The following is a 22,719-nucleotide window of genomic DNA, read 5'->3' on the forward strand; positions in this document are numbered from 1 at the left end:
TTCACCGATCTGGACCATTTGCGAACACGTCCGAGATATCAATAAAACCAATGTTTTGACCAACTTTCATAATGATTGGGCAAAAATTGTGACTTCTAGGGTGTTAACAAGGTTTCTCAATAGCCAAATAGGGAAAACTGCCACTATATACATGTAGAGAAAAATGCCCGCCCACTGGCGGCCATGTTTTTTCACCGATCTGTACCATTTTTGAACTCGTCCGAGATATCAATAAAACTAATGTTTTGACCAACTTTTATGATGATTGGGCAAAAATTGTGACTTCTAAGACTGTTAACAAGGTTTCTCTATAGCCAAATAGGGAAAACTGCCCCGCCCACTGGCGGCCATGTTTTTCAACGCACCCAAACCACTTTTGAACTCAACCAACATATCATTAAGGCAAACATTTTGACAAAGTTACATGAAGATTGGACATGAAATGTGACTTCTACAGTGTTTACAATGTTTTTCTTTTTTTTGACCTAGAGACCTAGTTTTTGACCCGACATGACCCAGTTTTGAACTCAACCGAGATTTCATTGGGACAAAGCTTCTGACCAAGTTTCATGAAGATCTGACAAGAAATGTGGCCTCTATAGTGTTTACGAACAAATGTTAACGGACGGACAGACGACGGACAAAGACCGGTCACAAAAGCTCACCTGAGCTAAATGACCACAACTAGCCTGTAGAGCGTAATAACCACAACTAGCCTGTAGAACTTAAATGCTACAACTAGCCTGTAGAACTTAATGACCAAAACTAGCCTGAAGAACTTCATGATCACAACAAGCCTGTAGAATATAATGAGCACAACTAGTCAGAAGAACTTGATGATCACAACAAGCCTGTAGAACTTAAAGACCACAATTAGCCTGTAGAACTTAATGACCACAACTAGCCAGCAGAACTTGATGACCACAACTAGCTGTAGACCCTACTGACCACAACTAGCCTGCAGAACTTAATGACCAAAACTAGCCTAAAGAACTTATTGACCACAACTAGCCTGAAGAACTTAATGACCACACCTAACCTGTAGAGAGTAATGACCACAACTAGCCTGTAGAACTTAAATGCCATAACTAGCCTGTAGAACTTAATGACCACAACTAGCCTGTAGAACATAATGACCAAAACAAGCCTGAAGAACTTATTTACCACAACTAGCATGTAGATCTAAATGACCACCACTAGCCTGTAGAATTTAATGACCACAACTAGCCTGTAGAACTTAATGACCACAACTAACCTGTAGAACTTAATGACCACAACTAGCCTGTAGAACTTAATGACCAAAACTAACCTGTAGAGCATAATGACCAAATCTAGCCTGAAGAACTTATTGACCACAACTAGCCTGGAGAATTTAATGACCACAACTAGCCTGTAGAACTTCTTGACCACAACCTACCTGTAGATCTAAATGACCACCACTAACCTGTAGAATTTAATGACCACAACTAGCCTGTAGAACTTGATGACCACAACTAGCCTGTAGAACTTGATGACCACAACAAGCCTGTAGAACTTAATGACTACAACTAGCCTGTAGAACTTAATGACCAAAACTAACCTGTAGAGCGTAATGATCACAATGAGCCTGTAGAACTTAAATACCACAACTAGCCCATAGAACTTAATGATCAGAACTAGCCTGAAGAGCGAAATGACCACAACTAGTCTGTAAAACTTAATGACCAAAACTAGCCTGAAGAATTTATTGACCACAACTAGCCTGAAGAACTTAATGACCACAACTAACCTGTAGAGCGTAATGACCACAACTAGCCTGCAGAACTTAAATACCACAACAAGCCCATAGAACTTAATTGCCACAACTAGCCCGTAGAAATTAATGACCACAACTAGCCTTTAGAACTTATATACCACAACTAGCCTGTAGAACATAATGACCACCACTAGCCTGTAGAACTTAATGACCACAACTAGCCTGTAGAACTTAATGACCACAACTAGCTTGTAGAGCGTAATGACCACAACTAGCCTGTAGAACTTAATGACCAAAACTAGCCCGAAGATCTTATTGACCACAACAAGCCTGAAGAACTTAATGACCACACCTAACCTGTAGAGCGTAATGACCACAACTAGCCTGAAAAACTTAATAACCACAACTAGCTAGCCTGTAGAGCATACTGACCAAAACTAGCCTAAAGAACTTATTGATCAAAACTAGCCTGAAGAACTTATTGACCACAACTAGCCTGTAGAACTTAAATGTCACAACTAGCCTGTAGAACTTAATGACCACAACTAGCCTGTAGAACATATTTAACAAAACAAGCCTGAAGAACTTATTGACCACAACTAGCCTGTAGATCTAAATGACCACCACTAGCCTGTATAATTTAATGACCACAACTAGCCTGTAGAACTTAATGACCACAACTAGCCTGTAGAACTTAATGACCACAACTAGCTTGTAGAGCGTAATGACCACAACTAGCCTGTAGAACTTAATGACCAAAACTAGCCCGAAGATCTTATTGACCACAACAAGCCTGAAGAACTTAATGACCACACCTAACCTGTAGAGCGTAATGTCCACAACATAGCCTGTAGAACTTAAATGCCACAACTAGCCTGTAGAACATAATGACCACAACCTGCCTGAAGAACTTATTGACCACAACTAGCCTGTAGAACTTGATGACCACAACAAGCCTGTAGAACTTGATGACCACAACTAGCCTGTAGAACTTAATGACCACAACTAGCCTGCAGAGCTTATTGACCAAAACTAGCCTGAAGAACTTATCGACCAAAACTAGCCTGAAGAACTTATTGACTACAACTTGTCTGAAGAACTTAATGACCACACCTAACCTGTAGAGCATAATGACCACAACTAGCCTGTAGCAATTAAATGTCACAACTAGCCTGTAGAACTTAATGACCACAACTAGCCTGTAGAACATAATGACCAAAACAAGCCTGAAGAACTTATTGACCACAACTAGCCTGTAGATCTAAATGACCACCACTAGCCTGTAGAATTTAATGACCACAACTAGCCTGTAGAACTTAATGACCACCACTAGCCTGTAGAACTTAATGACCAAAACTAATCTGTAGAGCGTAATGACCAAATCTTGCCTGAAGAACTTATTGACCACAGCTAGCCTGAAGACCTTAATGACCACAACTAGCTTGTAGAACTTCTTGACCACAACCTACCTGTAGATCTAAATGACCACCACTAGCCTGTAGAATTTAATGACCACAACTAGCCTGTAAAACTTGATGACCACAACTAGCCTTTAGAACTTGATGACCACAACAAGCCTGTAGAACTTAATGACCACAACTAGCCTGTAGAACTTAATGACCAAAACTAACCTGTAGAGCGTAATGATCACAACTACCCTGTAGAAGTTAATGACCACAACTGGCCTGTAGAATTTAATGACCACAACCTGCCTGAAGAACTTATTGACCACAACTAGCCTGTAGAACATGATGACCACAACTAGCCTATAGAACTTGATGACCACAACTAGCCTGTAGAGCTAATTGACCAAAACTAGCCTGAATAACTTATTGACCAAAACTAGCCTGAAGAACTTATTGACTACAACTAGCCTGAAGAACTTAATGACCACACCTAACCTGTAGAGCGTAATGACCACAACTAGCCTGTACAGCGTAATGACCAAAACTAGCCTGAAGAACTAATTGATCAAAACTAGCCTGAAGAAATTATTGACTACAACTAGCCTGAAGAACTTAATGACCACACCTTACCTGTAGAGCGTAATGACCACAACTAGCCTGTAGAACTTAAATACCACAACTAGCCCATAGAACTTAATGATCAGAACTAGCCTGTAGAACTTAATGACCACAACTGGCCTGTAGAAATTAATGACCAAAACTAGCCTGAAGAACTTATTGACTACAACTAGCCTGTAGAACTTAATGACCAAAACTGGCCTGTAGAATTTAATGACCACAACTAGCCTGAAGAACTTATTGACCACAACTAGCCTCTAGAACTTAATTACCACCACTAGCCTGTAAAATTTAATGACCTCAACTAGCCTGTAGAACTTGATGATCACAAAAAGCCTGTAGAATTTAATGACCACAACTAGCCTGAAGAACTTAATGACCAAATCTATCATGTCGAGCGTAATGACCACAACTAGCCTGTAGAGCTTAATGACCAAAATTAGCCTGAAGAACTTATTGACCACAACTAGCCTGAAGAACTTTATGACCACAACTAACCTGTAGAGCGTAATAACCAAAACTAGCCTGTAGAACTTAAATACCACAACTAGCCTGTAGAACTTAATGACCACAACTAGCCTGTAGAACTTAATGACCACAACTAGCCAGTAGAAATTAATGACCACAACTAGCCTGTAGAACTTATTGACCACAACTAGCCTGTAGAACTTAATGACCACAACAAGCCTGTAGAAATTAATGACCACAACAAACAATATCTAGATTGTTGACTGCTTAGAATGAAATGTGATGTTATGAATTACACGGGTTTAGTACACAACTATATAGATACATGGACACATAAGTATTGAGAGACAACAATAAAGCGATAATCAGAAACAGAAGTATTGAGCAAGCAAGCTTTTCATTTCATCCTATCATTCAATAGACCAAACGTGTGACATTCACACACTCAAACGCACACATACCTTGTCATGTCATCCTTCTTAAATTGCACAATATGTCTATGAACGTGAGCAGTAAACTTCAAGTTGTGAGCCAAAGTGGTGTTCCCTGGCTCAACACTGATGAGTTTTCTCCCTTGAATACTCTTCAAGATGGAGTCACAAGTGTCTTCTTCAACCACGCCCCCGCACGACAATGTCCGGATGGGTTTGCTAGGAGAGACGGTCTGAAGATGGGATGGCTTTCGTGGCGAGGGGCCCTTACTGAGATCTGTAGGGATCTCTTGCTTTTGGTTGTCAATAGTGGTAGTGGATTCCTATGACAATTGGAAGATTTCTTAAACACACAGTTGCTTTCATCTTAATCTCATTTTAATTTACCTTAATGGTTTAAGCAATATGTATGTCATGAGAAATTTTAAGATTCTTGTTTACATAAGTATCTTAAGCTAATCATTTTGTTTTAACTTGTCCATTTGCTCTTCAGAAATGTTCCAAAGAATCTGTAAATACTTTAAACAATACATGTTTTCATTATTTATTATTCACAATATAGTGATATTTTGTGAACCAAGCATATATTGAAAAATGGCCCATATTGCAGAAACAAATGTGAAATTACGACACATTGAACAACCTTGAATAGATAACTTAAAAAAAAATGGACAAACAAGTTTTGACATTAAACAAGCACACACATTTTAGCCCCGTTCAAGAAAAACTGGGCTCAATGCATGTGCGTAGTGTGTCTCTCCTGAAACTGGGCTCAATGCATGTGCGTAGCGTGTCTCTCCAGAAAACTGGGCTCAATGCATGTGCGTAGCGTGTCTCTCCAAACTGGGCTCAATGCATGTGCGTAGTGTGTCTCTCCAGAAAACTGGGCTCAATGCATGTGCGTAGCGTGTCTCTCCAAACTGGGCTCAATGCATGTGCGTAGCGTGTCTTTCCAGAAAACTGGGCTCAATGCATGTGCGTAGCGTGTCTCTCCAGAAAACTGGGCTCAATGCATGTGCGTAGGGTGTCTCCAGAAAACTGGGCTCAATGCATGTGCGTAGCGTGTCTCTCCAAACTGGGCTCAATGCATGTGTGTAGCGTGTCTCTCCAGAAAACTGGGCTCAATGCATGTGCATAGCGTGTCTCTCCAAACTGGGCTCAATGCATGTGCATAGCATGTCTCTCCAAACTGGGCTCAATGCATGTGCGTAGCGTGTCTCTCCAGAAAACTGGGCTCAATGCATGTGCATAGCGTGTCTCTCCAAACTGGGCTCAATGCATGTGCATAGCGTGTCTCTCCAAACTGGGCTCAATGCATGTGCGTAGCATGTCTCTCCAAACTGGGCTCAATGCATGTGCGTAGCGTGTCTCTCCAGAAAACTGGGCTCAATGCATGTGCGTAGTGTGTCTCTCCAGAAAACTGGGCTCAATGCATGTGCGTAGCGTGTCTCTCTAGATACTGGGCTTAATGCATGTGCGTAGCATGTTTCTCCAAACTGGGCTCAATGCATGTGCGTAGCGTGTCTCTCCAAACTGGGCTCAATGCATGTGCGTAGCGTGTCTCTCCAAACTGGGCTCAATGCATGTGCGTAGTGTGTCTCTCCAAACTGGGCTCAATGCATGTGCGTAGCATGTCTCTCCAAACTGGGCTCAATGCATGTGCGTAGCGTGTCTCTCCAGAAAACTGGGCTCAATGCATGTGCGTAGTGTGTCTCTCCAGAAAACTGGGCTCAATGCATGTGCGTAGCATGTCTCTCCAGAAAACTGGGCTCAATGCATGTGCGTAGCGTGTCTCTCCAGAAAACAGGGCTCAATGCATGTGCGTAGCGTGTCTCTCTAGATACTGGGCTTAATGCATGTGCGTAGCATGTTTCTCCAAACTGGGCTCAATGCATGTGCGTAGCGTGTCTCTCCAAACTGGGCTCAATGCATGTGCGTAGCGTGTCTCTCCAGATACTGGGCTCAATGTATGTGCGTAGCGTGTCTCTCCAAACAGGGCTCAATGCATGTGCGTAGCGTGTCTCTCCAGAAAACTGGGCTCAATGCATGTGCGTAGCGTGTCTCTCCAAACAGGGCTCAATGCATGTGCGTAGCATGTCTCTCCAGAAAACTGGGCTCAATGCATGTGCGTAGCGTGTCTCTCCAAACAGGGCTCAATGCATGTGCGTAGCGTGTCTCTCCAGAAAACTGGGCTCAATGCATGTGCGTAGCGTGTCTCTCCAGAAAACTGGGCTCAAAGCATGTGCGTAGCGTGTCTCTCCAGAAAACTGGGCTCAATGCATGTGCGTAGCGTGTCTCTCGAGAAAACTGGGCTCAATGCATGTGCGTAGCGTGTCTCTCCAGAAAACTGGGCTCAATGCATGTGCGTAGCTTGTCTCTCCAGAAAACTGGGCTCAATGCATGTGGGTAGCGTGTCTCTCCAAAAAACTGGGCTCAATGCATGTGCGTAGCGTGTCTCTCCAAACTGGGCTCAATGCATGTGCGTAGCGTGTCTCTCCAAAAAACTGGGCTCAATGCATGTGCGTAGCGTGTCTTTCCAGAAAACTGGGCTCAATGCATGTGCGTAGCGTGTCTCTCCAAACTGGGCTCAATGCATGTGCGTAGCGTGTCTCTCGAAACTGGGCTCAATGCATGTGCGTAGCGTGTCTCTCCAGAAAACTGGGCTCAATGCATGTGCGTAGCGTGTGTCTCCAGAAAACTGGGCTCAATGCATGTGCATAGCGTGTCTCTCCAGAAAATGGGCTTAATGTATGTGCGTAGCGTGTCTCTACAGAAAACTGGACTCAATGCATGTGCGTAGCGTGTCTCTCCAAACTGGGCTCAATGCATGTGCATAGCGTGTCATTCCAGAAAACTGGGCTCAATGCATGTGCGTAGCGTGTCTCTCCAGAAAACTGGGCTCAATGCATGTGCGTAGCATGTCTCTCCAGAAAACTGGGCTCAATGCATGTGCGTAGCGTGTCTCTCCAGAAAACTGGGCTTAAAGCATGTGCGTAGTGTGTCTCTCCAGATTAGGCTGTGCAGTCCGCATTTTCAACTTTTATGAAAAAAAATTGTTTAAAGGAAGTCTCATTTAATAGACAAATCCAGATTAGACAAAGAAAGTCGTCTCGGATTAACCTATGTGGACTGCATAGGCTAATCTCGGATAAAACTTTACCCACATGCATTAAGCCCAGTTTTCAAAGACCAAGGCTGATTTGTCCAATGGTGTCCACTTACCTGCAGATGTCCAGCCACGGCAGGGAACTTGCTGGCTGGACACAGGGACATACTGCGGCACAGTCCTTAATTACAAGAAGGACAAGTACATCACATGTATCTACCTTTGTCTGATATGTTAATCCTGTACCACTCAGGTATGCATATTGACCCATTTGAAGTCCCTTACAAATTTTAATAGAAAAAGCGCGGCAGAGGCTGACGCATATCCCCACGCCCCATGTTTGACCCAGGGGCGCCCCAGGGTTGGTAATGGGGCCATGCATAGTTGAAATTGACCGTATTGTAATAAGAGATGTTAAGTATCAATTTGAAGTAAATCTGTGTAGAAATGAAGAAGTTAATGTAAAACAAGACTATTGTCAAGCAATGTAAGTCCCCTACCGGCTCCACCATTGTCAGAAATTCCAGATTTTTTATATATATATTTGTTGCCATAGCAACAATTTTTTTTATTTAGGAACAAAATGAAATGACGTGCATAATGTCCATATTGCCATCTATCCATGTTTGAAGTTTCATGCAAAAATATTAAGAACTTTAAAAGTTATTGCAGGATCCAGAAAACCACCATTTTCAGCAGTATTTCTAGTCTATTTGTTGCCATAGCAACCAGAATTTTTGACGTCGAAACAAAAAGAAATGACGTGCATAATGTCCATATTGCCATCTATCAATGTTTCAAGTAGCATGAAAAAATATTAAGAACTTTAAAAGTTATCGCAGGATCCAGAAAACCACCATTTTCAGCAGTATGTCTAGTCTATTTGTTGCCATAGCAACCAGAATTTTTTACGTCGGAACGAAATGAAATGACGTGCACAATGTCCATATTGCCATCTATCCATGTTTCAAGTTTCATGAAAAAATATTAAGAACTTTTAAAGTTATCGCAGGATCCAGAAAAACCACCATTTTCAGCAGTATTTCTAGTCTATTTGTTGCAATAGCAACCATAATTTTTGACGTAGGAACGAAATGAAATGACGTGCATAATGCCCATATTGCCATCTATCCATGTTTCAAGTTTCATGAAAAAATGTTAAGAACTTTTAAAGTTATCGCAGGATCCAGAAAAGTGTGACGGATGGACGGACGGAGACAAAACCATAAGTCCCCTCCGGTGAAACTGGTAGGGGACTAATAACATAAAACAAGAGTGCCAAACTGTCACAATATACCCCCGTTTTAAGGTTTGGACTACTTGATAACTTTACCATGACCCATATTTGAACTTGACCTACATATCATCTAGACACAACTTCTGACCAAATTCAGCGTTCTAGATAAGCTGCGTATCAGCGTAATATACGCATTAGAAATATCAAGATACGCTCAATTTATCATTTCCGTGCGTACATTTAAGCAAGCCAATCTGTACTGACACAAATGCTGTAAATTCTCTGCGTACATCGTAAACAAAATTATAAACAGCTGATTGTCTTTCAACAAAATATGAGACTGGTTATCGTAAAAACTAGAGCTAATTTGTGCGCTGGATTGTACTAATAGTTGGCCAGTCGGTATGTATACTCTGTATCATCTTGACGCATGGTAAATTTAGTATTGATTTTTTTAACAGACAGTCAAGCGCTTATGTGTTTATTAAATTACATGAAGAGGTCAGCATGGCTTCTTCGAAGCCAAAACAAATTACTTCTCAAAGTCAAATTGATTCTTTTTATATGGAAAAAGTTGTATCGAGTAATAAGATTGTACTGCCAATACTGAATGATTTAATTTCCTCTGTTTTCAAATAAAAAAGGACACACTAAAACGCTAATAAAACAACTGTTGAAAGTTGGCAAAAAAATTTCTGAGGCTCACGGTGGTGGACGATAAGGACGAAGTTCGTCTTAAATATAAAATCTGCCAACAATACAAGTTCAAACAAGAGGCCCCAAAGGGCCCTGGGTCGCTCACCTGAGAGACTTAGATGGAAAGAAACAAAGATTAAAACTCTTCAGCAAATACTTTAAGTTATTAGTATGACAAGACTGACTTAAAAAATAAGGTGTTCCAAAGTATTCAGTATAGAAATATAAGGAAAATGACCCCCCCCCCTGGCGGTCATGTATATATTTGTATATCAAACAAAATATTGGTACATATATATGCAAATAATTAATTTTAAAAAGCCGGCAACGACCAATTTAGCGTTAGAATTTGCGGGTATGTGTGAGTATATTTACCGTACTTGGGGTACATTTAAGTAAACTTTAGAGTACCCGAGGTACATTTAAGTAGTACCCGCGCTAACAATAACCAATCGAGCGACAGTTTTCCTAGACAGCTTTCTGGAAGTTTTGGTCAGTTGTCATCCACTTAACCACCTCGGTAACCCGATATGCTGTGAAAAGTTGGATATGCTTGGAAAAGTTGCCGATAGATTTTGCTAAATTTTGGTAGGGTAAGTAACTCCAGTTCTATAATTGTTTAAAGGCATTATGGAATTAAAATATATTTTGGTAAATGCAAAGGAGGTATTACCATGTATGTTACTAAAATCCTGGTTACTATTATTCAGGATTTATTGAAATATGGCTATTTAAAGTCGACGATGCAGGGATTTGTCCCATATTTAGCACTTTTTTTTTACAATTTTCTTTAGAGGTATGCCAGTCAAAAAATTTTTGCACCGACAATTATATCAACCAGTGTCCCCGAGTAACATATCCGCCGTATTGGTGGAAAAAATCGACTTTACATTCAACATGTTGATGTAAAAATGATATGACCTGTTGCAGTTCAAAAGATGTCAAGATACGACAGGAGTGCAGTTCGTTTATAAACTTAAAAGCTCACTATTACAGCTGATTTATGCCCACTGCCACTCTGATGCATTTTAGATCATTTTCATTGAACTTTTAGGTTTCATAATAATATTCATTCTGAAGCTTAGTTAATTTCCAGCTTATTTGTAACTTTTTTTATTGTTTGAAAATCATTGTAAATGTAAAGCCATTGATTCAAACAGGTAAAACTATACGTCAGTTAGGCAATCTTAACGTTTATAATAATATTTTCTGCCTATAGTTCCAAACATGGGAGGACTACAATAAATCTTAACTAAATTTGGATCTATGATACATGGCTTAAAGTTGACAGCTTTGCAATCATCCACGCCAATTCACGTGTCAATGTCTGTTTCTTTTCGTTTTTTGGTAATGATATATGCAAAATATATTAGATGGATCAAAATCATTTTTTAACTCAACCATCGTATCCAGGAAACAAGGGTTGTTAACATTGTTTTGTGAAAAGAAAAGGTTTGCTGTTTCGGCAGATATATACATATATGCGCTATCAGTAGTTTTGTGTGTGTGTGATTAAATTTTTTAAAAGAGACATTTTTTACCCGTTGCGGCAAAGCTATTATTTTGGAAAAAAGTAATATGAGGACAGTAATTTAATAATGAGCATCAGCAAAAGAAAATGGAAGTACATTTTTCAACAAATTGTTGTCCAAATTTGAGATCATGAGATAAGCATCTCAGCATCTTATAGGGGATGACTGTTTACAATCTGTTTAGCAAGAACACTTTTAGATACTGAAAACAACCGTATTTGTTCAAGAGATTGTGTTTTTGTAAAATAGTTTTTGCATAATTAAATAAAATATGTTGAACTGTTATCATATATCAAAGTCAGTTATAAAAAAGTAAATGAGTATGAGAATATGTACAGCTACTAGAAATTCAATATTGATCTTTTTTTATAGAACAAAACATCACTTGATCTTTCTTATAGTTATAAATGTGTGCAAATATAGAAGTAAACACACACAAGACATTTGAAAATGTATCATATCAAAACAACTATCAAACTATTTGTAATTTAATTGCACAAAAAATCTGTAGCATAAATACATTATTTTTGCAAAAACAAATGCAAATCAACTTTTCTTTAAACAGCTGTTTGTGCTTCTTAAAAGATGTGATAAGTTGTTGTTTTTTTACTACCAAATTGTTCACATTTTTGACAGTGTTTTTAAACAACTGGAACAATTTTAGGACTCACCTTGCATTGATATCTCCAATTGAAACAACAATAAAACCTGCTAAAATCACAAATCTTTCATAATCACACACAAATTACCGACTTACTGAAAATTGTAGGGGTAAAACATTTCAAATTGTTATGTCTTATTTATCTAAACTTATGAATGGTTTCCATCTGACATCAACACAAAGGTCTTTGATGAAAGTGCCCAGTTAATTGGGGTCAATTTCCAGGAGTGTTACACAATTACCACCTGGCAACAATGCAAGCACAGGTATAAATGAGTTTTATAGAGAGTAGCCTTTGATAAGAGAATGAAAAGTCAAAGAAGATTCATATGTAATACTTCTTGTTGTTTTATTGGTTTTACCACTATGTTAAATTTCTGCAAAGATATAGATAACAATCATAAGTAATGGCAATAATTAATTTGAGTAATGCAATAATTATAATAAGATATTTGGGTTGTGGTTAATGTTTCTGAATCCATTACCAGTATCATCATAATCATCATAATCATAATCATCATCATCATCATCATCATCATCATCATCATCATCATCATCATCATCATCATCATCATCATCATCATCATCACCATCATCATCATCATCATCATCATCATCATCATCATCATCATCATCACCATCATCATCATTGTGCACCAACATCCACATTACAACTAGAGTGTTAACATGGTTTTAATATAGTCATATTATGAAAACTGCCGCTACCCTGGCACCATGTTTTTCAACAAACTGTAACCATTTTCGAACACAGCCAAGCTATCAATAAACAAATCTTTCGACCAAGTTCCATGAAGGTTGGGCTATAAATGTTACTTCTAGAGTGTTAACAAGGTTTCACTATAGCCATATAAGCAAAGCTGCCCCGCCCCCTGGCGGCCAAATTTTTCAACAGACCAAAACTATTTTCAAACTCAGCCTAGCTATCATAAAAACAAATGTTCAGACCAAGTTTCATGAAGATTGGAAATAAATGTGACTCCTCGAGTGTGAACAAGGTTTAACTATAGCCATATAAGCAAAACTGCCCTGCCCCCTGGTGGCCATGTTTTTTTACCGATCCGAACCATTTTCAAACTCAACCGTCGTACCCAGGAAACAAATGTTCTGACCAAATTTCATGAAGATTGGACCAAAAATGTGACTTCTAGAGCTTTCACATGTTTTCACTATATACATATAGAGAAAAATGCCCCGCCCCCTGGCGGACATGATTTTTCACCGATCTGGACCATTTTTAAACTCGTCCGAGATATCAATGAAACCAATGTTTTTACCAATTTTCATGATGATTGGGCAAAAATTGTGACTTCTAGAGTGTTCACAAGGTTTCTCAATAGCCATATAAGGAATACTGCCCCGCCCCCTGGTGGCCATGTTTTTCGATGGACTGAAACCATTTTTGAACTCAACCAACATATCATTAAGACAAACATTTTGACAAAGTTACATGAAGATTGGGCATCAAATGTGACTTCTACAGTGTTCACAAGGTTTTTCTTTTTTTTGACCTAGTGACCTAGATTTTGACCCAGCATGACCCAGTTTTGAACTCGGTCGAGGTATCATTGGGACTAATGTTCTGACCAAGTTTCATAAAGATCGGACAATAAATGTGGCCTCTAGAGTGTTCACAAGGCAATGTTGACGACGGACACACGACTCACGACGGACAAAAGGCGATCACAATAGCTCACCATGAGCACGTTGTGCTCAGGTGAGCTAAATACACTTTAAGAAACCTACTACTATGAAGGAATACACATAGTTAATGGTTTATTGTGTTTAAAATGATTAAAGTAGCTTGTCTGTACCCCGGCTATATTCTTGTTTTACTTTTAGCAAATTACCCTTCAAGCATGGCAAAATTTGACCATTTACCCCCATGCTTTGAAAAGTGGGGTAATTACCCCAATGGGTAAAAAATTATCTATTACGCTGCAAATTTGATGAAGATCCGATGTAAATTACTTCAATTAGAGAGGGGACACCATGCTAAATCCTTGAAATGCACTAAGTGACCCCGAGACCTAGTTTTTAACCCGGCATGACCCATATTTGAACTTGACCTAGAAATTGTTAAGATACAATTTCTGACCAAGTTTGGTGAAGATTGGATGAAAACTACTTCAGTTAGAGAGAGGACACCATGCTAAATCCTTGAAATGCACTAAGTGACCCCATGACCTAGTTTTTGACCCGGCATGACCCATATTTGAACTTGACATAGATATTGTCTAGACACAAATTCTTACAAAATTTGATGAAGATCAGATGAAAACTACTTCAATAACAGAGCGGACACCATGCTAATTGCTTGAAATGCACTAAGTGACCTCGTGACCTAGTTTTTGACCCGGCATGACCCATAATTGAATTTGACCTAGATATCATTTAGACACAACTTCTGACCAAATTTGGTAAAGATCGGATGAAAACTACTTCAATTAGAAAGTGGACACCATGCTAAATCCTTAAAATGCACTAAGTGACCCCGTGACCTAGTTTTTTACCCGGCATGACCCATATTCGAACTTGACCTAGATATATAGTCTAGATACAACTTCTGACCAAGTTTGGGGAAGATAGGATGAAAACTAATTGAATTTGAGAGCAGACACTGCTGTGGATGCCGTAGCCGCCCACTGCCACCCGCCTTCCAAGGGTAAACTATAAAACCTCCCGTTTTGAAAAAGGGGCCTATAACAATGAGTGAAAATCTCTGACCTGACCCCAACCCAACCCCCATAACTTTTGACCCAGGGGTCAGATCAAAATTCCAAATAGTGCATTGTTGCACATATGCTCATTGCTACCATGTGTGTAAGTTTCAATGTTCTAGTGCTAATAGTGTAGGAGGAGATAGTGGCCAGGACAGACGGATGGACGAGCGGACAGACGGCGGAGATAACCACATAATAGATTTCAAAATCTAAAGGCGGGCCCTAAGTTCAAGGTCAAGGTCACAGGGGTCAAAAATTGTATGCGCATGGAAAGGTCTTGTCCAGATACACATGCATACCGAATATGAAAGCAATATCTGAAGGGACACAGACATTATGAGCTTTTTTTAATCGCGGTCCCAGGAAAATCTCTGACCCGACCCCACCCAGGATGGACGGACAGACTGACGGACAAACGGCAGAGATAACCACATAATCCCCCCTTTTTCTCTGAAAAGCGTGGGGATAATTAAATTTAAAAAAAAATCTGAGTTAATTCAACTGTAAGATACAGATGAGCAGCAAACAGCATGAAAAAGAGTCTTGCACATCATGATGATAACATATTCCAAGCTTCGATTTAATCAATTGAAAAAAATAGAAGTAATTTGCTCTACAAACTTCCAGCGCTTAAAGAAAAGGTACTTTTTAAGTCTCAGTTCTCTCCGACAACTGAATATTTTGGTATAATACAAATATGAATACAACATTTATTTAGACAAGACATCCAGAAAACTTTATAATCATAGTACATTTCCATGTATGCTTTTAATAAGAAGATTCATGCTGACCTTGCACACACGGACAGTTCCAGGAAGCCCGAACAGGGCTCCCATATTTCTCTAAGGGGTGTGTGGCCTGCCTCTCATCCCTGGGGGAGGGCCCTGACTGCAGCAGACAGTACTTGGTGCACAGCAACACCATCTGGCCTCCATTCAGCTCCAGTTGCTGCCTGTATGCAGTCAAGCAAGCATTCACTGACCCAGCACCTTTTTTTTGTTTTTACAGTTCTTAATATGTCAACCCTCAAAATATATTTAAAAATCATACAGTTTTGCCTCAAAATAATCTTAACCCTGCATATTTCATGCTATGCTTGAAAAAAAAAATCCAAACAAAAATATCTAAAATTTCTCCTCCACCATAATGACCAGATCCCAAACAGGTTAAAAAAGTCCTGGTGTCTACGAGAACTAATTTATTTATTGCTTTCATCAATATTCCTGAATAATGAAATTAATTTTTGCAGACGAAATGTTAAATGCCCAAACTTCATACATAACAACATTTCTACCACCCCGAATTTCATTTCACTAGCTCCTGGCTGTTAAGAGAGTACTGGAAATTACTAAATAATCATATTTGCTTTAAAATTTCAATAATTTTGGCCTTTAAGAAGGAATAAGAAAAAAGTTAAACAAGATGCGTTTGTGAAACACAATGTCCCCCTATATGACGTTTGACCTTGGAGGATGACCTTGACCTTGTGAAGGATGACCTTGACCTTGACCTTTTACCACTCAAAATGTGCAGCTCCATGAGATACACATGCATGCCAAATATCAAGTTGCTATCTTCAAAATTGCAAAAGTATTCATAAAATAAGCGATTTGGGCCAAATATATTTGACCTCTGACCTTAAAGAATGACCTTGACCTTGAGCTTTCACCACTCAAAATGTGCAGCTTCATGAGATACACATACATGCCAAATATCAAGTTGCTATCTTCAATATTGCAAAAGTATTCATAAAATGAGCGATTTTGGCCACATATATTTGACCTCTGACCTTGAAGGATGACCTTGACCTTTCACCACTCAAAATGTGCAGCTTCATGAGATACACATGCATGCCAAATATGAAGTTGCTATCTTCAATATAGCAAAAGTTAGTGCAAAATGTTAAAGTTGGAGCAAACAGACTGACAGACCAACAGACCAACAGACAAACAGGGCAAAAACAATATGTCCCCCACTACTATAGTGGGGGACATAAAAAGTAGTTTTATTGCAGCTGATCAAAACTTTATTCATTCATTTTGATTGTCAATCTATTTCTACAGCAGAAATGCAAGCTGCCATTTGATAGTTTAGCTACTGCTTATGTTACAGAGATAGTTATGCTTGATATCGAATTGTATTTTAAATAATATGTGTTACATAAACAAACTTAAATCACTGAAGAGATGGCAATATTTTAAAGTCTGTTTTGCTGCTTGTTTGTATATTAAAGGCTCCACATTTATTATCAATAGTTGAACATTTACTTCTATTGGAGAACAGTAAACCTACTGCTTAAGTTGAGGTTAGCTTTTTTTTTTGAGTTTTGTTTGTGACTCAACGCCAAGTTTGAGGAGGAATATGTGCATATTTGAATAGCCAAAATGTGAGATTGTTTTTGAGCCAACTACCATTGTGAATATTCAGCTGAGCTGAAACTTAAATGTCATCTTATGAAATGAGCTCAACAAGAAAACATGCATGCCCCCCATATGGGCTCTACGTTGTAGTGACAGCCATTGTGTGAATATGTTTTTTGTCACTGTGACCTTGACCTTTGACCTAGTGACCTGAAAATTAATAGGGGTCATCTGCGAGTCATTATCAATCTACCTATCAAGTTTCATGATCCTAGGCATAAGCGTTCTTGAGTTATCATCCGGAAACCATTTTACTATTTCGGGTCGCCGTGACCTTGACCTTTGACCTAGTGACCTGAAAATCAATAGGGGTCATCTGCCAGTCATTATCAATCTACCTATGAAGTTTCATGATTCTAGGCATAAGCGTTCTTGAGTTATCATCCGGAAACCATTTTACTATTTCGGGTCACCGTGACCTTGACCTTTGACCTCGTGACCTGAAAATCAATAGGGGTCATCTGCGAGTCCTGATCAATCTACCTATCAAGTTTCATGATCCTAGGCATAAGCGTTCTTGAGTTATCATCCGGAAACCATTTTACTATGTCGGGTCACCGTGACCTTGACCTTTGACCTAGTGACCTCAAAATCAATAGGGGTCATCTGCGAGTCATGATCAATGTTCCTATGAAGTTTCATGATCCTAGGCCCAAGCGTTCTTGAGTTATCATCCGGAAACCACCTGGTTGACCGACTGACCGACAGACATGAGCAAAGCAATATACCCCCTCTTCTTCGAAGGGGGGCATAATAAATGAAAGCTTGTCAGAATATTTTTTTTAGAGGTCACAGTGACCTTGACCTTTGACCTAGTGACCCTAAAATGGGTGTGGCATGTAGAACTGATCAAGGTGCATCTACATATGAAGTTTCAAAGTTGTAGGTGGAAGCACTTTGATTTTAGAGCCAATGAAAAGGTTTTAGCATGACGCGGACAGCGGACCGCCGACATCAGACGACGAGCTGGCGATGACAATACCTCGGGTTTTCTCCGAAAACAGCCGAGCTAAAAATTAAGTATGTTCATGATAATGGGCACATCATTTATCCTATATAAAAAGCATCCAGTCTAGTATATATGTTTGGCAAAATTCCCTCACCAAGGTGGAAAGATCTTGAACTGAGTTCCAGTCTGGAGGTTCAGTTGCTCTGCCTGGTTCCTAGTAAACAGAACCAGTTGTGAGCTGCTGGCCAAGTCTTCGGTGCCTGACGCGGGAACCAGATCTCCGGCCCCACTTGTGGACACTGACATGGAACATCGCACCAGCTGCAAAGAGTACAGTGACTCTACACTAAGCACCGTCAGCGTGCTGGACTTGCAATCTGAAGTATGAACAATGCAAACAGTCAATACATTTAATATACAGACTTTAAACTTTAACACATTCAACACATTTAATACACAGACTTTTATCCTTAACACATTCAACACATTTAATATACATACTTTTAACTTGAACATGTTCAACACATTTAATATACAGACTCTAATCCTTAACACATTTAATATACAGATTTTTATCTTGAACATGTTCAACGTATTAAATATACAGACTTTTATCTTTAGCACATTCAACACATTTAATATACAGACTTTTAACTTTAGCATGTTCAACACATTTAATAAACAGACGCTAAACTTGAACATGTTCAACACATTTAATATACAGACTTTAAACTTGAACATGGTCAACACATTTAATATACAGACTTTAAACTTGAACATGGTCAACGCATTTAATATACAGACTTTAAACTTGAACATGGTCAACGCATTTAATATACAGACTTTAAACTTGAACATGGTCAACGCATTTAATATACAGACTTTAAACTTGAACATGGTCAACGCATTTAATATACAGACTTTAAACTTGAACATGGTCAACGCATTTTATATACAGACTTTAAACTTGAACATGGTCAACACATTTAATATACAGACTTTTAACTTGAACATGGTCAACGCATTTAATATACAGACTTTAAACTTGAACATGGTCAACACATTTAATATACAGACGCTAGACTTGAACATGTTCAACACATTTAATACACAGACGTTAGACTTGAATATCTTCAACACATTTAATATACAGACGTTAAACTTGAACATGTTCAACACATTTAATATACAGATTTAAAACTTGAACACATTCAACACATTAAACATACAGACTTTTAACTTGAACATGTTCAAAATATTTAAAATACAGACTTTTAACTTTAAAACAAACAAAAGTATAATTCTCTGTATAATGAAAATACATATAAACACAAACAAATTCACACAGTGTTGTACGGAGAACAAAAGACATTGTTTACAAATTATCTGAATCTGTACATAGTAAGTAATTTAACAAAGACCCCCATCTTGCATTACAGACATTAGTCTGTACAACTTGATTTGCAAAGCCTTTCTAAAACTAGCCTATCACTGTTCAGTTTGGGATATTAAAGATTTCATGGTTGTATTTCATGTTTATGAATACTGACTGCAATCAACACACCTTTCCTGCTTAAATATGACTTAATTAATTAAAACGTATCTTGTTTAATATTATAATTGTGTAAAGGATAAAGTGAAGGCTTTGATGTATATTTTTAATTCTTTAACATTCAAACCCAGAGTGCTAGTGCTATTTTGCCATGGGCCAAAACACTGCTTTTAAGAATCAAATTAAACTAAAACAGAATATAATTGAAGCTGCAGTCCAACCTTGGGATGCAGAGGGCTTGTTCTGCTTGTGAGCCCACATACGGACAGAAGACCGGTCTCGAGCCTGGAGCCGCAACATCTGCTCTGCTAGACCACCCCTGAAACATAGCAAATACTGTACTTAATCGTGTATTTCGCGCAACCATGTATTTAAGGCGCTATATATTTTTTAATGCCAAACATGGTGTTAAAAATGGATATTTCCAACTGAGCACTCAGAATAGCTTTGTATCAATGTTTAACGCACAAAAACTTGTACAATTGAAAACCATGCATAATACAGTATAGTAACACTAAAATATTGATTTCATCAGAGTATGCGTTCCAAGGTGTTTTTAACTGTTACTAGAAATGGCGCGGCAGAGGCCGACGCATATCTCCACGCCCCATGTTCGACCCAGGGGCGCCCCAGGGTTTGTAATGGGGCCATGCATAGTTGAGAGTGACCGTATTGTCATAAGAGATGTTCAGTATCAATTTGAAGTAAATCGGTGTAAAAATGAATAAGTTAATGTTAAATAACCTAAAACAAGAGCTGTCACCATATGATGACATATGCCCCCTATAAACACTTTGATAGAAGTTATGAGCATTTTTTCGAAACCTAAACGCAGATTTCGAAACCTGAACGAGGACCCTAAGTTCAAGGTCAAGGTCACGGGGGTCAAAATTTTTGTGCGCATGAAAAGGTCTTGTCCATATACACATGCATACCAAATATGACGGTTACATCTGAAGCGACATAGAAGTTATGAGCATTTTTCGAAACCTAAATGCAATGTGTGACGGACAGACGGACGGACAGTGCGATCACTGTATGCCCTCCTTGGGGGGCATAAAAATGAGTGAAAATCTCTGACCCGGCCCCACCCCATACCCCAAAACTTTTGACCCAGGGGTCAGCTCAAAATTCCAAATAGTACACTGTTGCACATATGCCTATAGCTACCATGTGTGTAAGTTTCAAGGTTCTAGTGCTAATAGTGTAGGAGAAGATAGTGGCCAGGAGGGACGGACGGCGGAGATAACCACATAATCCCCACGCTTTCTCCCAAAAGCGTGGGGATAATTATTGTTTTTGTACTCAAAAGTTGACAGACACATTCATTTATTGTTAATAAGTTTTAAATACACAGACTTAAAATTTACAATTCACTACCTACATTTAAAAAAAAACAACAAATTACACATATTATCATACTTTATAAGTAAATAATATGTAAAAAAAAAGCAAGAATATAAACATACGGCTGTTATTTTATAATTGCTCAATTCAAATCTATAATTGCTAGTGATTAAGGGATTGAATACAAACAAGCATAACATACACATACACTCTTGTATATGTACATGTATCTATAATTTCCTAAATTACAAAAGCAACAAATATCTCAACAGAACAACCTAGGAAAACCAATAGTCCATCTGTTTCAAACCCAGGAAGCAGTTAATACTATTGGAAAACCAAAAGCGCATCTTTTTCAAACCCAGGCAGCAGGTAAATAACCTAGGAAAATCAATAGCCTATCTGTTTAAAACCCAGAAAGCAGGTAAATAACCTAGGAAAACCAATAGCCCATCTGTTTCAAACCCAGGATGCACATAAATCACCTATGAAAACCAAAAGCCCATCTATTTCATACCCAGGAAGCAGGTAAATCACCTAGGAAAACCAATAGCCCTTCTGTTTCAAATCCAGGAAGCAGGTAAATCACCTAGGAAAACCAAAAGCCCATCTGTTTCAAACCCAGGAAGCACATAAATCACCTATGAAAACCAAAAGCCCATCTATTTCATACCCAGGAAGCAGGTAAATCACCTAGGAAAACCAATAGCCCTTCTGTTTCAAATCCAGGAAGCAGGTAAATCACCTAGGAAAACCAATAGCCAATCTGTTTCAAACCCAGGAACCAGGTAAATCATCTAGGAAAACCAATAGCCCATCTGTTTCAAACCCAGGAAGCAGGTAAATCACCTAGGAAAACCAATATGCCTTCTGTTTCAAACCCAGGAAGCAGGTAAATCACCTAGGAAAACCAATAGCCCTTCTGTTTCAAATCCAGGAAGCATGTAAATAACCTAGGAAAACCAAAAGCCCATCTGTTTCAAACCCAGGAAGCAGATAAATCACCTAGGAAAACCAATAGCCCATCTTTTTCAAACCCAGGAAGCACATAAATCACCTAGGAAAACCAATAGCCCATCTGTTTTGAACCTAGGAAGCAGGTAAATCACCATGTTTTTTTTTATCAAACTATCAGACAACATCACTATCTACTTTTTGAACAATTAACAAAACTAAACTTAAATTCCCCTCCTTTTGGAATTTGCCTTAAAAACTTAATTACACCCTTGATCCAGATTTGATATGGGGCTCAAACAATGCCATGATTACTTCTTGTTTTTCTTCTTCTTCTTTGCCGAGTCTGGTGCCCCATCGTCCTGCGGTCCCTGCTCTGACTTGCTTGGGGTCTTCAGCTGTAAGGACTTGAACCAATCACTGGCCTTCCTGCCCACGCCTGTGGGAAGGGCCGCACCCGTGGGAGGGGGACTCAGGGAGTCCATGCTTGAAATGCAGGGCTGACTGTCTCCTTGAGATACTATTGTCTGCAAACAAAAAGCCCTTGTCAGCAACAAAATGTCTCATCATTCATGCACATAACTTTCTCTAAAGATAGACAACTTACAACAATAATTTGAAGCAAGCATGTTTTTCTATGAACAAAGCACTTTTTTAAATATTCGATTAAGTTTATACTTCAACAAATTGAAGTGTTGATTTTTATTTGAATGTATCAATAAATCATTTTCTATGGCTGATAATTTCAAATGAACATTTCAGTCTTAATTCTTCGTATCAGAGGCAGGAGGAATTAAGCCCTGTACCAACAGAGATAGACGGGCCCTAATATAATGACTGAAATAAATTTATCATAAATAAAGCAG

The 22,719-nt window shown here is 38.9% G+C and overlaps 4 protein-coding genes across 18 annotated transcripts in view; 1 reads left to right on the forward strand and 3 right to left on the reverse strand.

The window, feature by feature from the left end:
• The window catches only part of LOC127845741 (DNA repair-scaffolding protein-like), a 590,230-nt gene that overhangs the window by 137,631 nt on the left and 429,880 nt on the right, over positions 1–22,719 (reverse strand). The window lies entirely within an intron of this gene.
• LOC127845750 (vesicle-associated membrane protein/synaptobrevin-binding protein-like) overlaps positions 1–22,719 on the forward strand; it is a 257,512-nt gene that overhangs the window by 125,635 nt on the left and 109,158 nt on the right. The gene's annotated exons all lie outside the window — the stretch shown is intronic.
• LOC127845752 (cilia- and flagella-associated protein 418-like) overlaps positions 1–22,719 on the reverse strand; it is a 113,868-nt gene that overhangs the window by 13,242 nt on the left and 77,907 nt on the right. The gene's annotated exons all lie outside the window — the stretch shown is intronic.
• The window catches only part of LOC127845742 (DNA repair-scaffolding protein-like), a 45,582-nt gene that overhangs the window by 12,940 nt on the left and 9,923 nt on the right, over positions 1–22,719 (reverse strand). Inside the window, exons 6-11 of the mRNA XM_052376854.1 lie at positions 22,169–22,380; positions 19,774–19,871; positions 18,155–18,377; positions 15,423–15,583; positions 7,881–7,945; positions 4,689–4,981 (exon numbers count right to left, since the gene is read on the reverse strand). Coding sequence (XP_052232814.1) covers positions 4,689–4,981; positions 7,881–7,945; positions 15,423–15,583; positions 18,155–18,377; positions 19,774–19,871; positions 22,169–22,380 — 1,052 coding nt within the window. The remainder of the gene's footprint in view (positions 1–4,688; positions 4,982–7,880; positions 7,946–15,422; positions 15,584–18,154; positions 18,378–19,773; positions 19,872–22,168; positions 22,381–22,719) is intronic.

The sequence above is a fragment of the Dreissena polymorpha genome, chromosome 9 (genome assembly GCF_020536995.1).
Source record: "Dreissena polymorpha isolate Duluth1 chromosome 9, UMN_Dpol_1.0, whole genome shotgun sequence".
Taxonomy (NCBI): Eukaryota; Metazoa; Mollusca; class Bivalvia; order Myida; family Dreissenidae; genus Dreissena; species Dreissena polymorpha.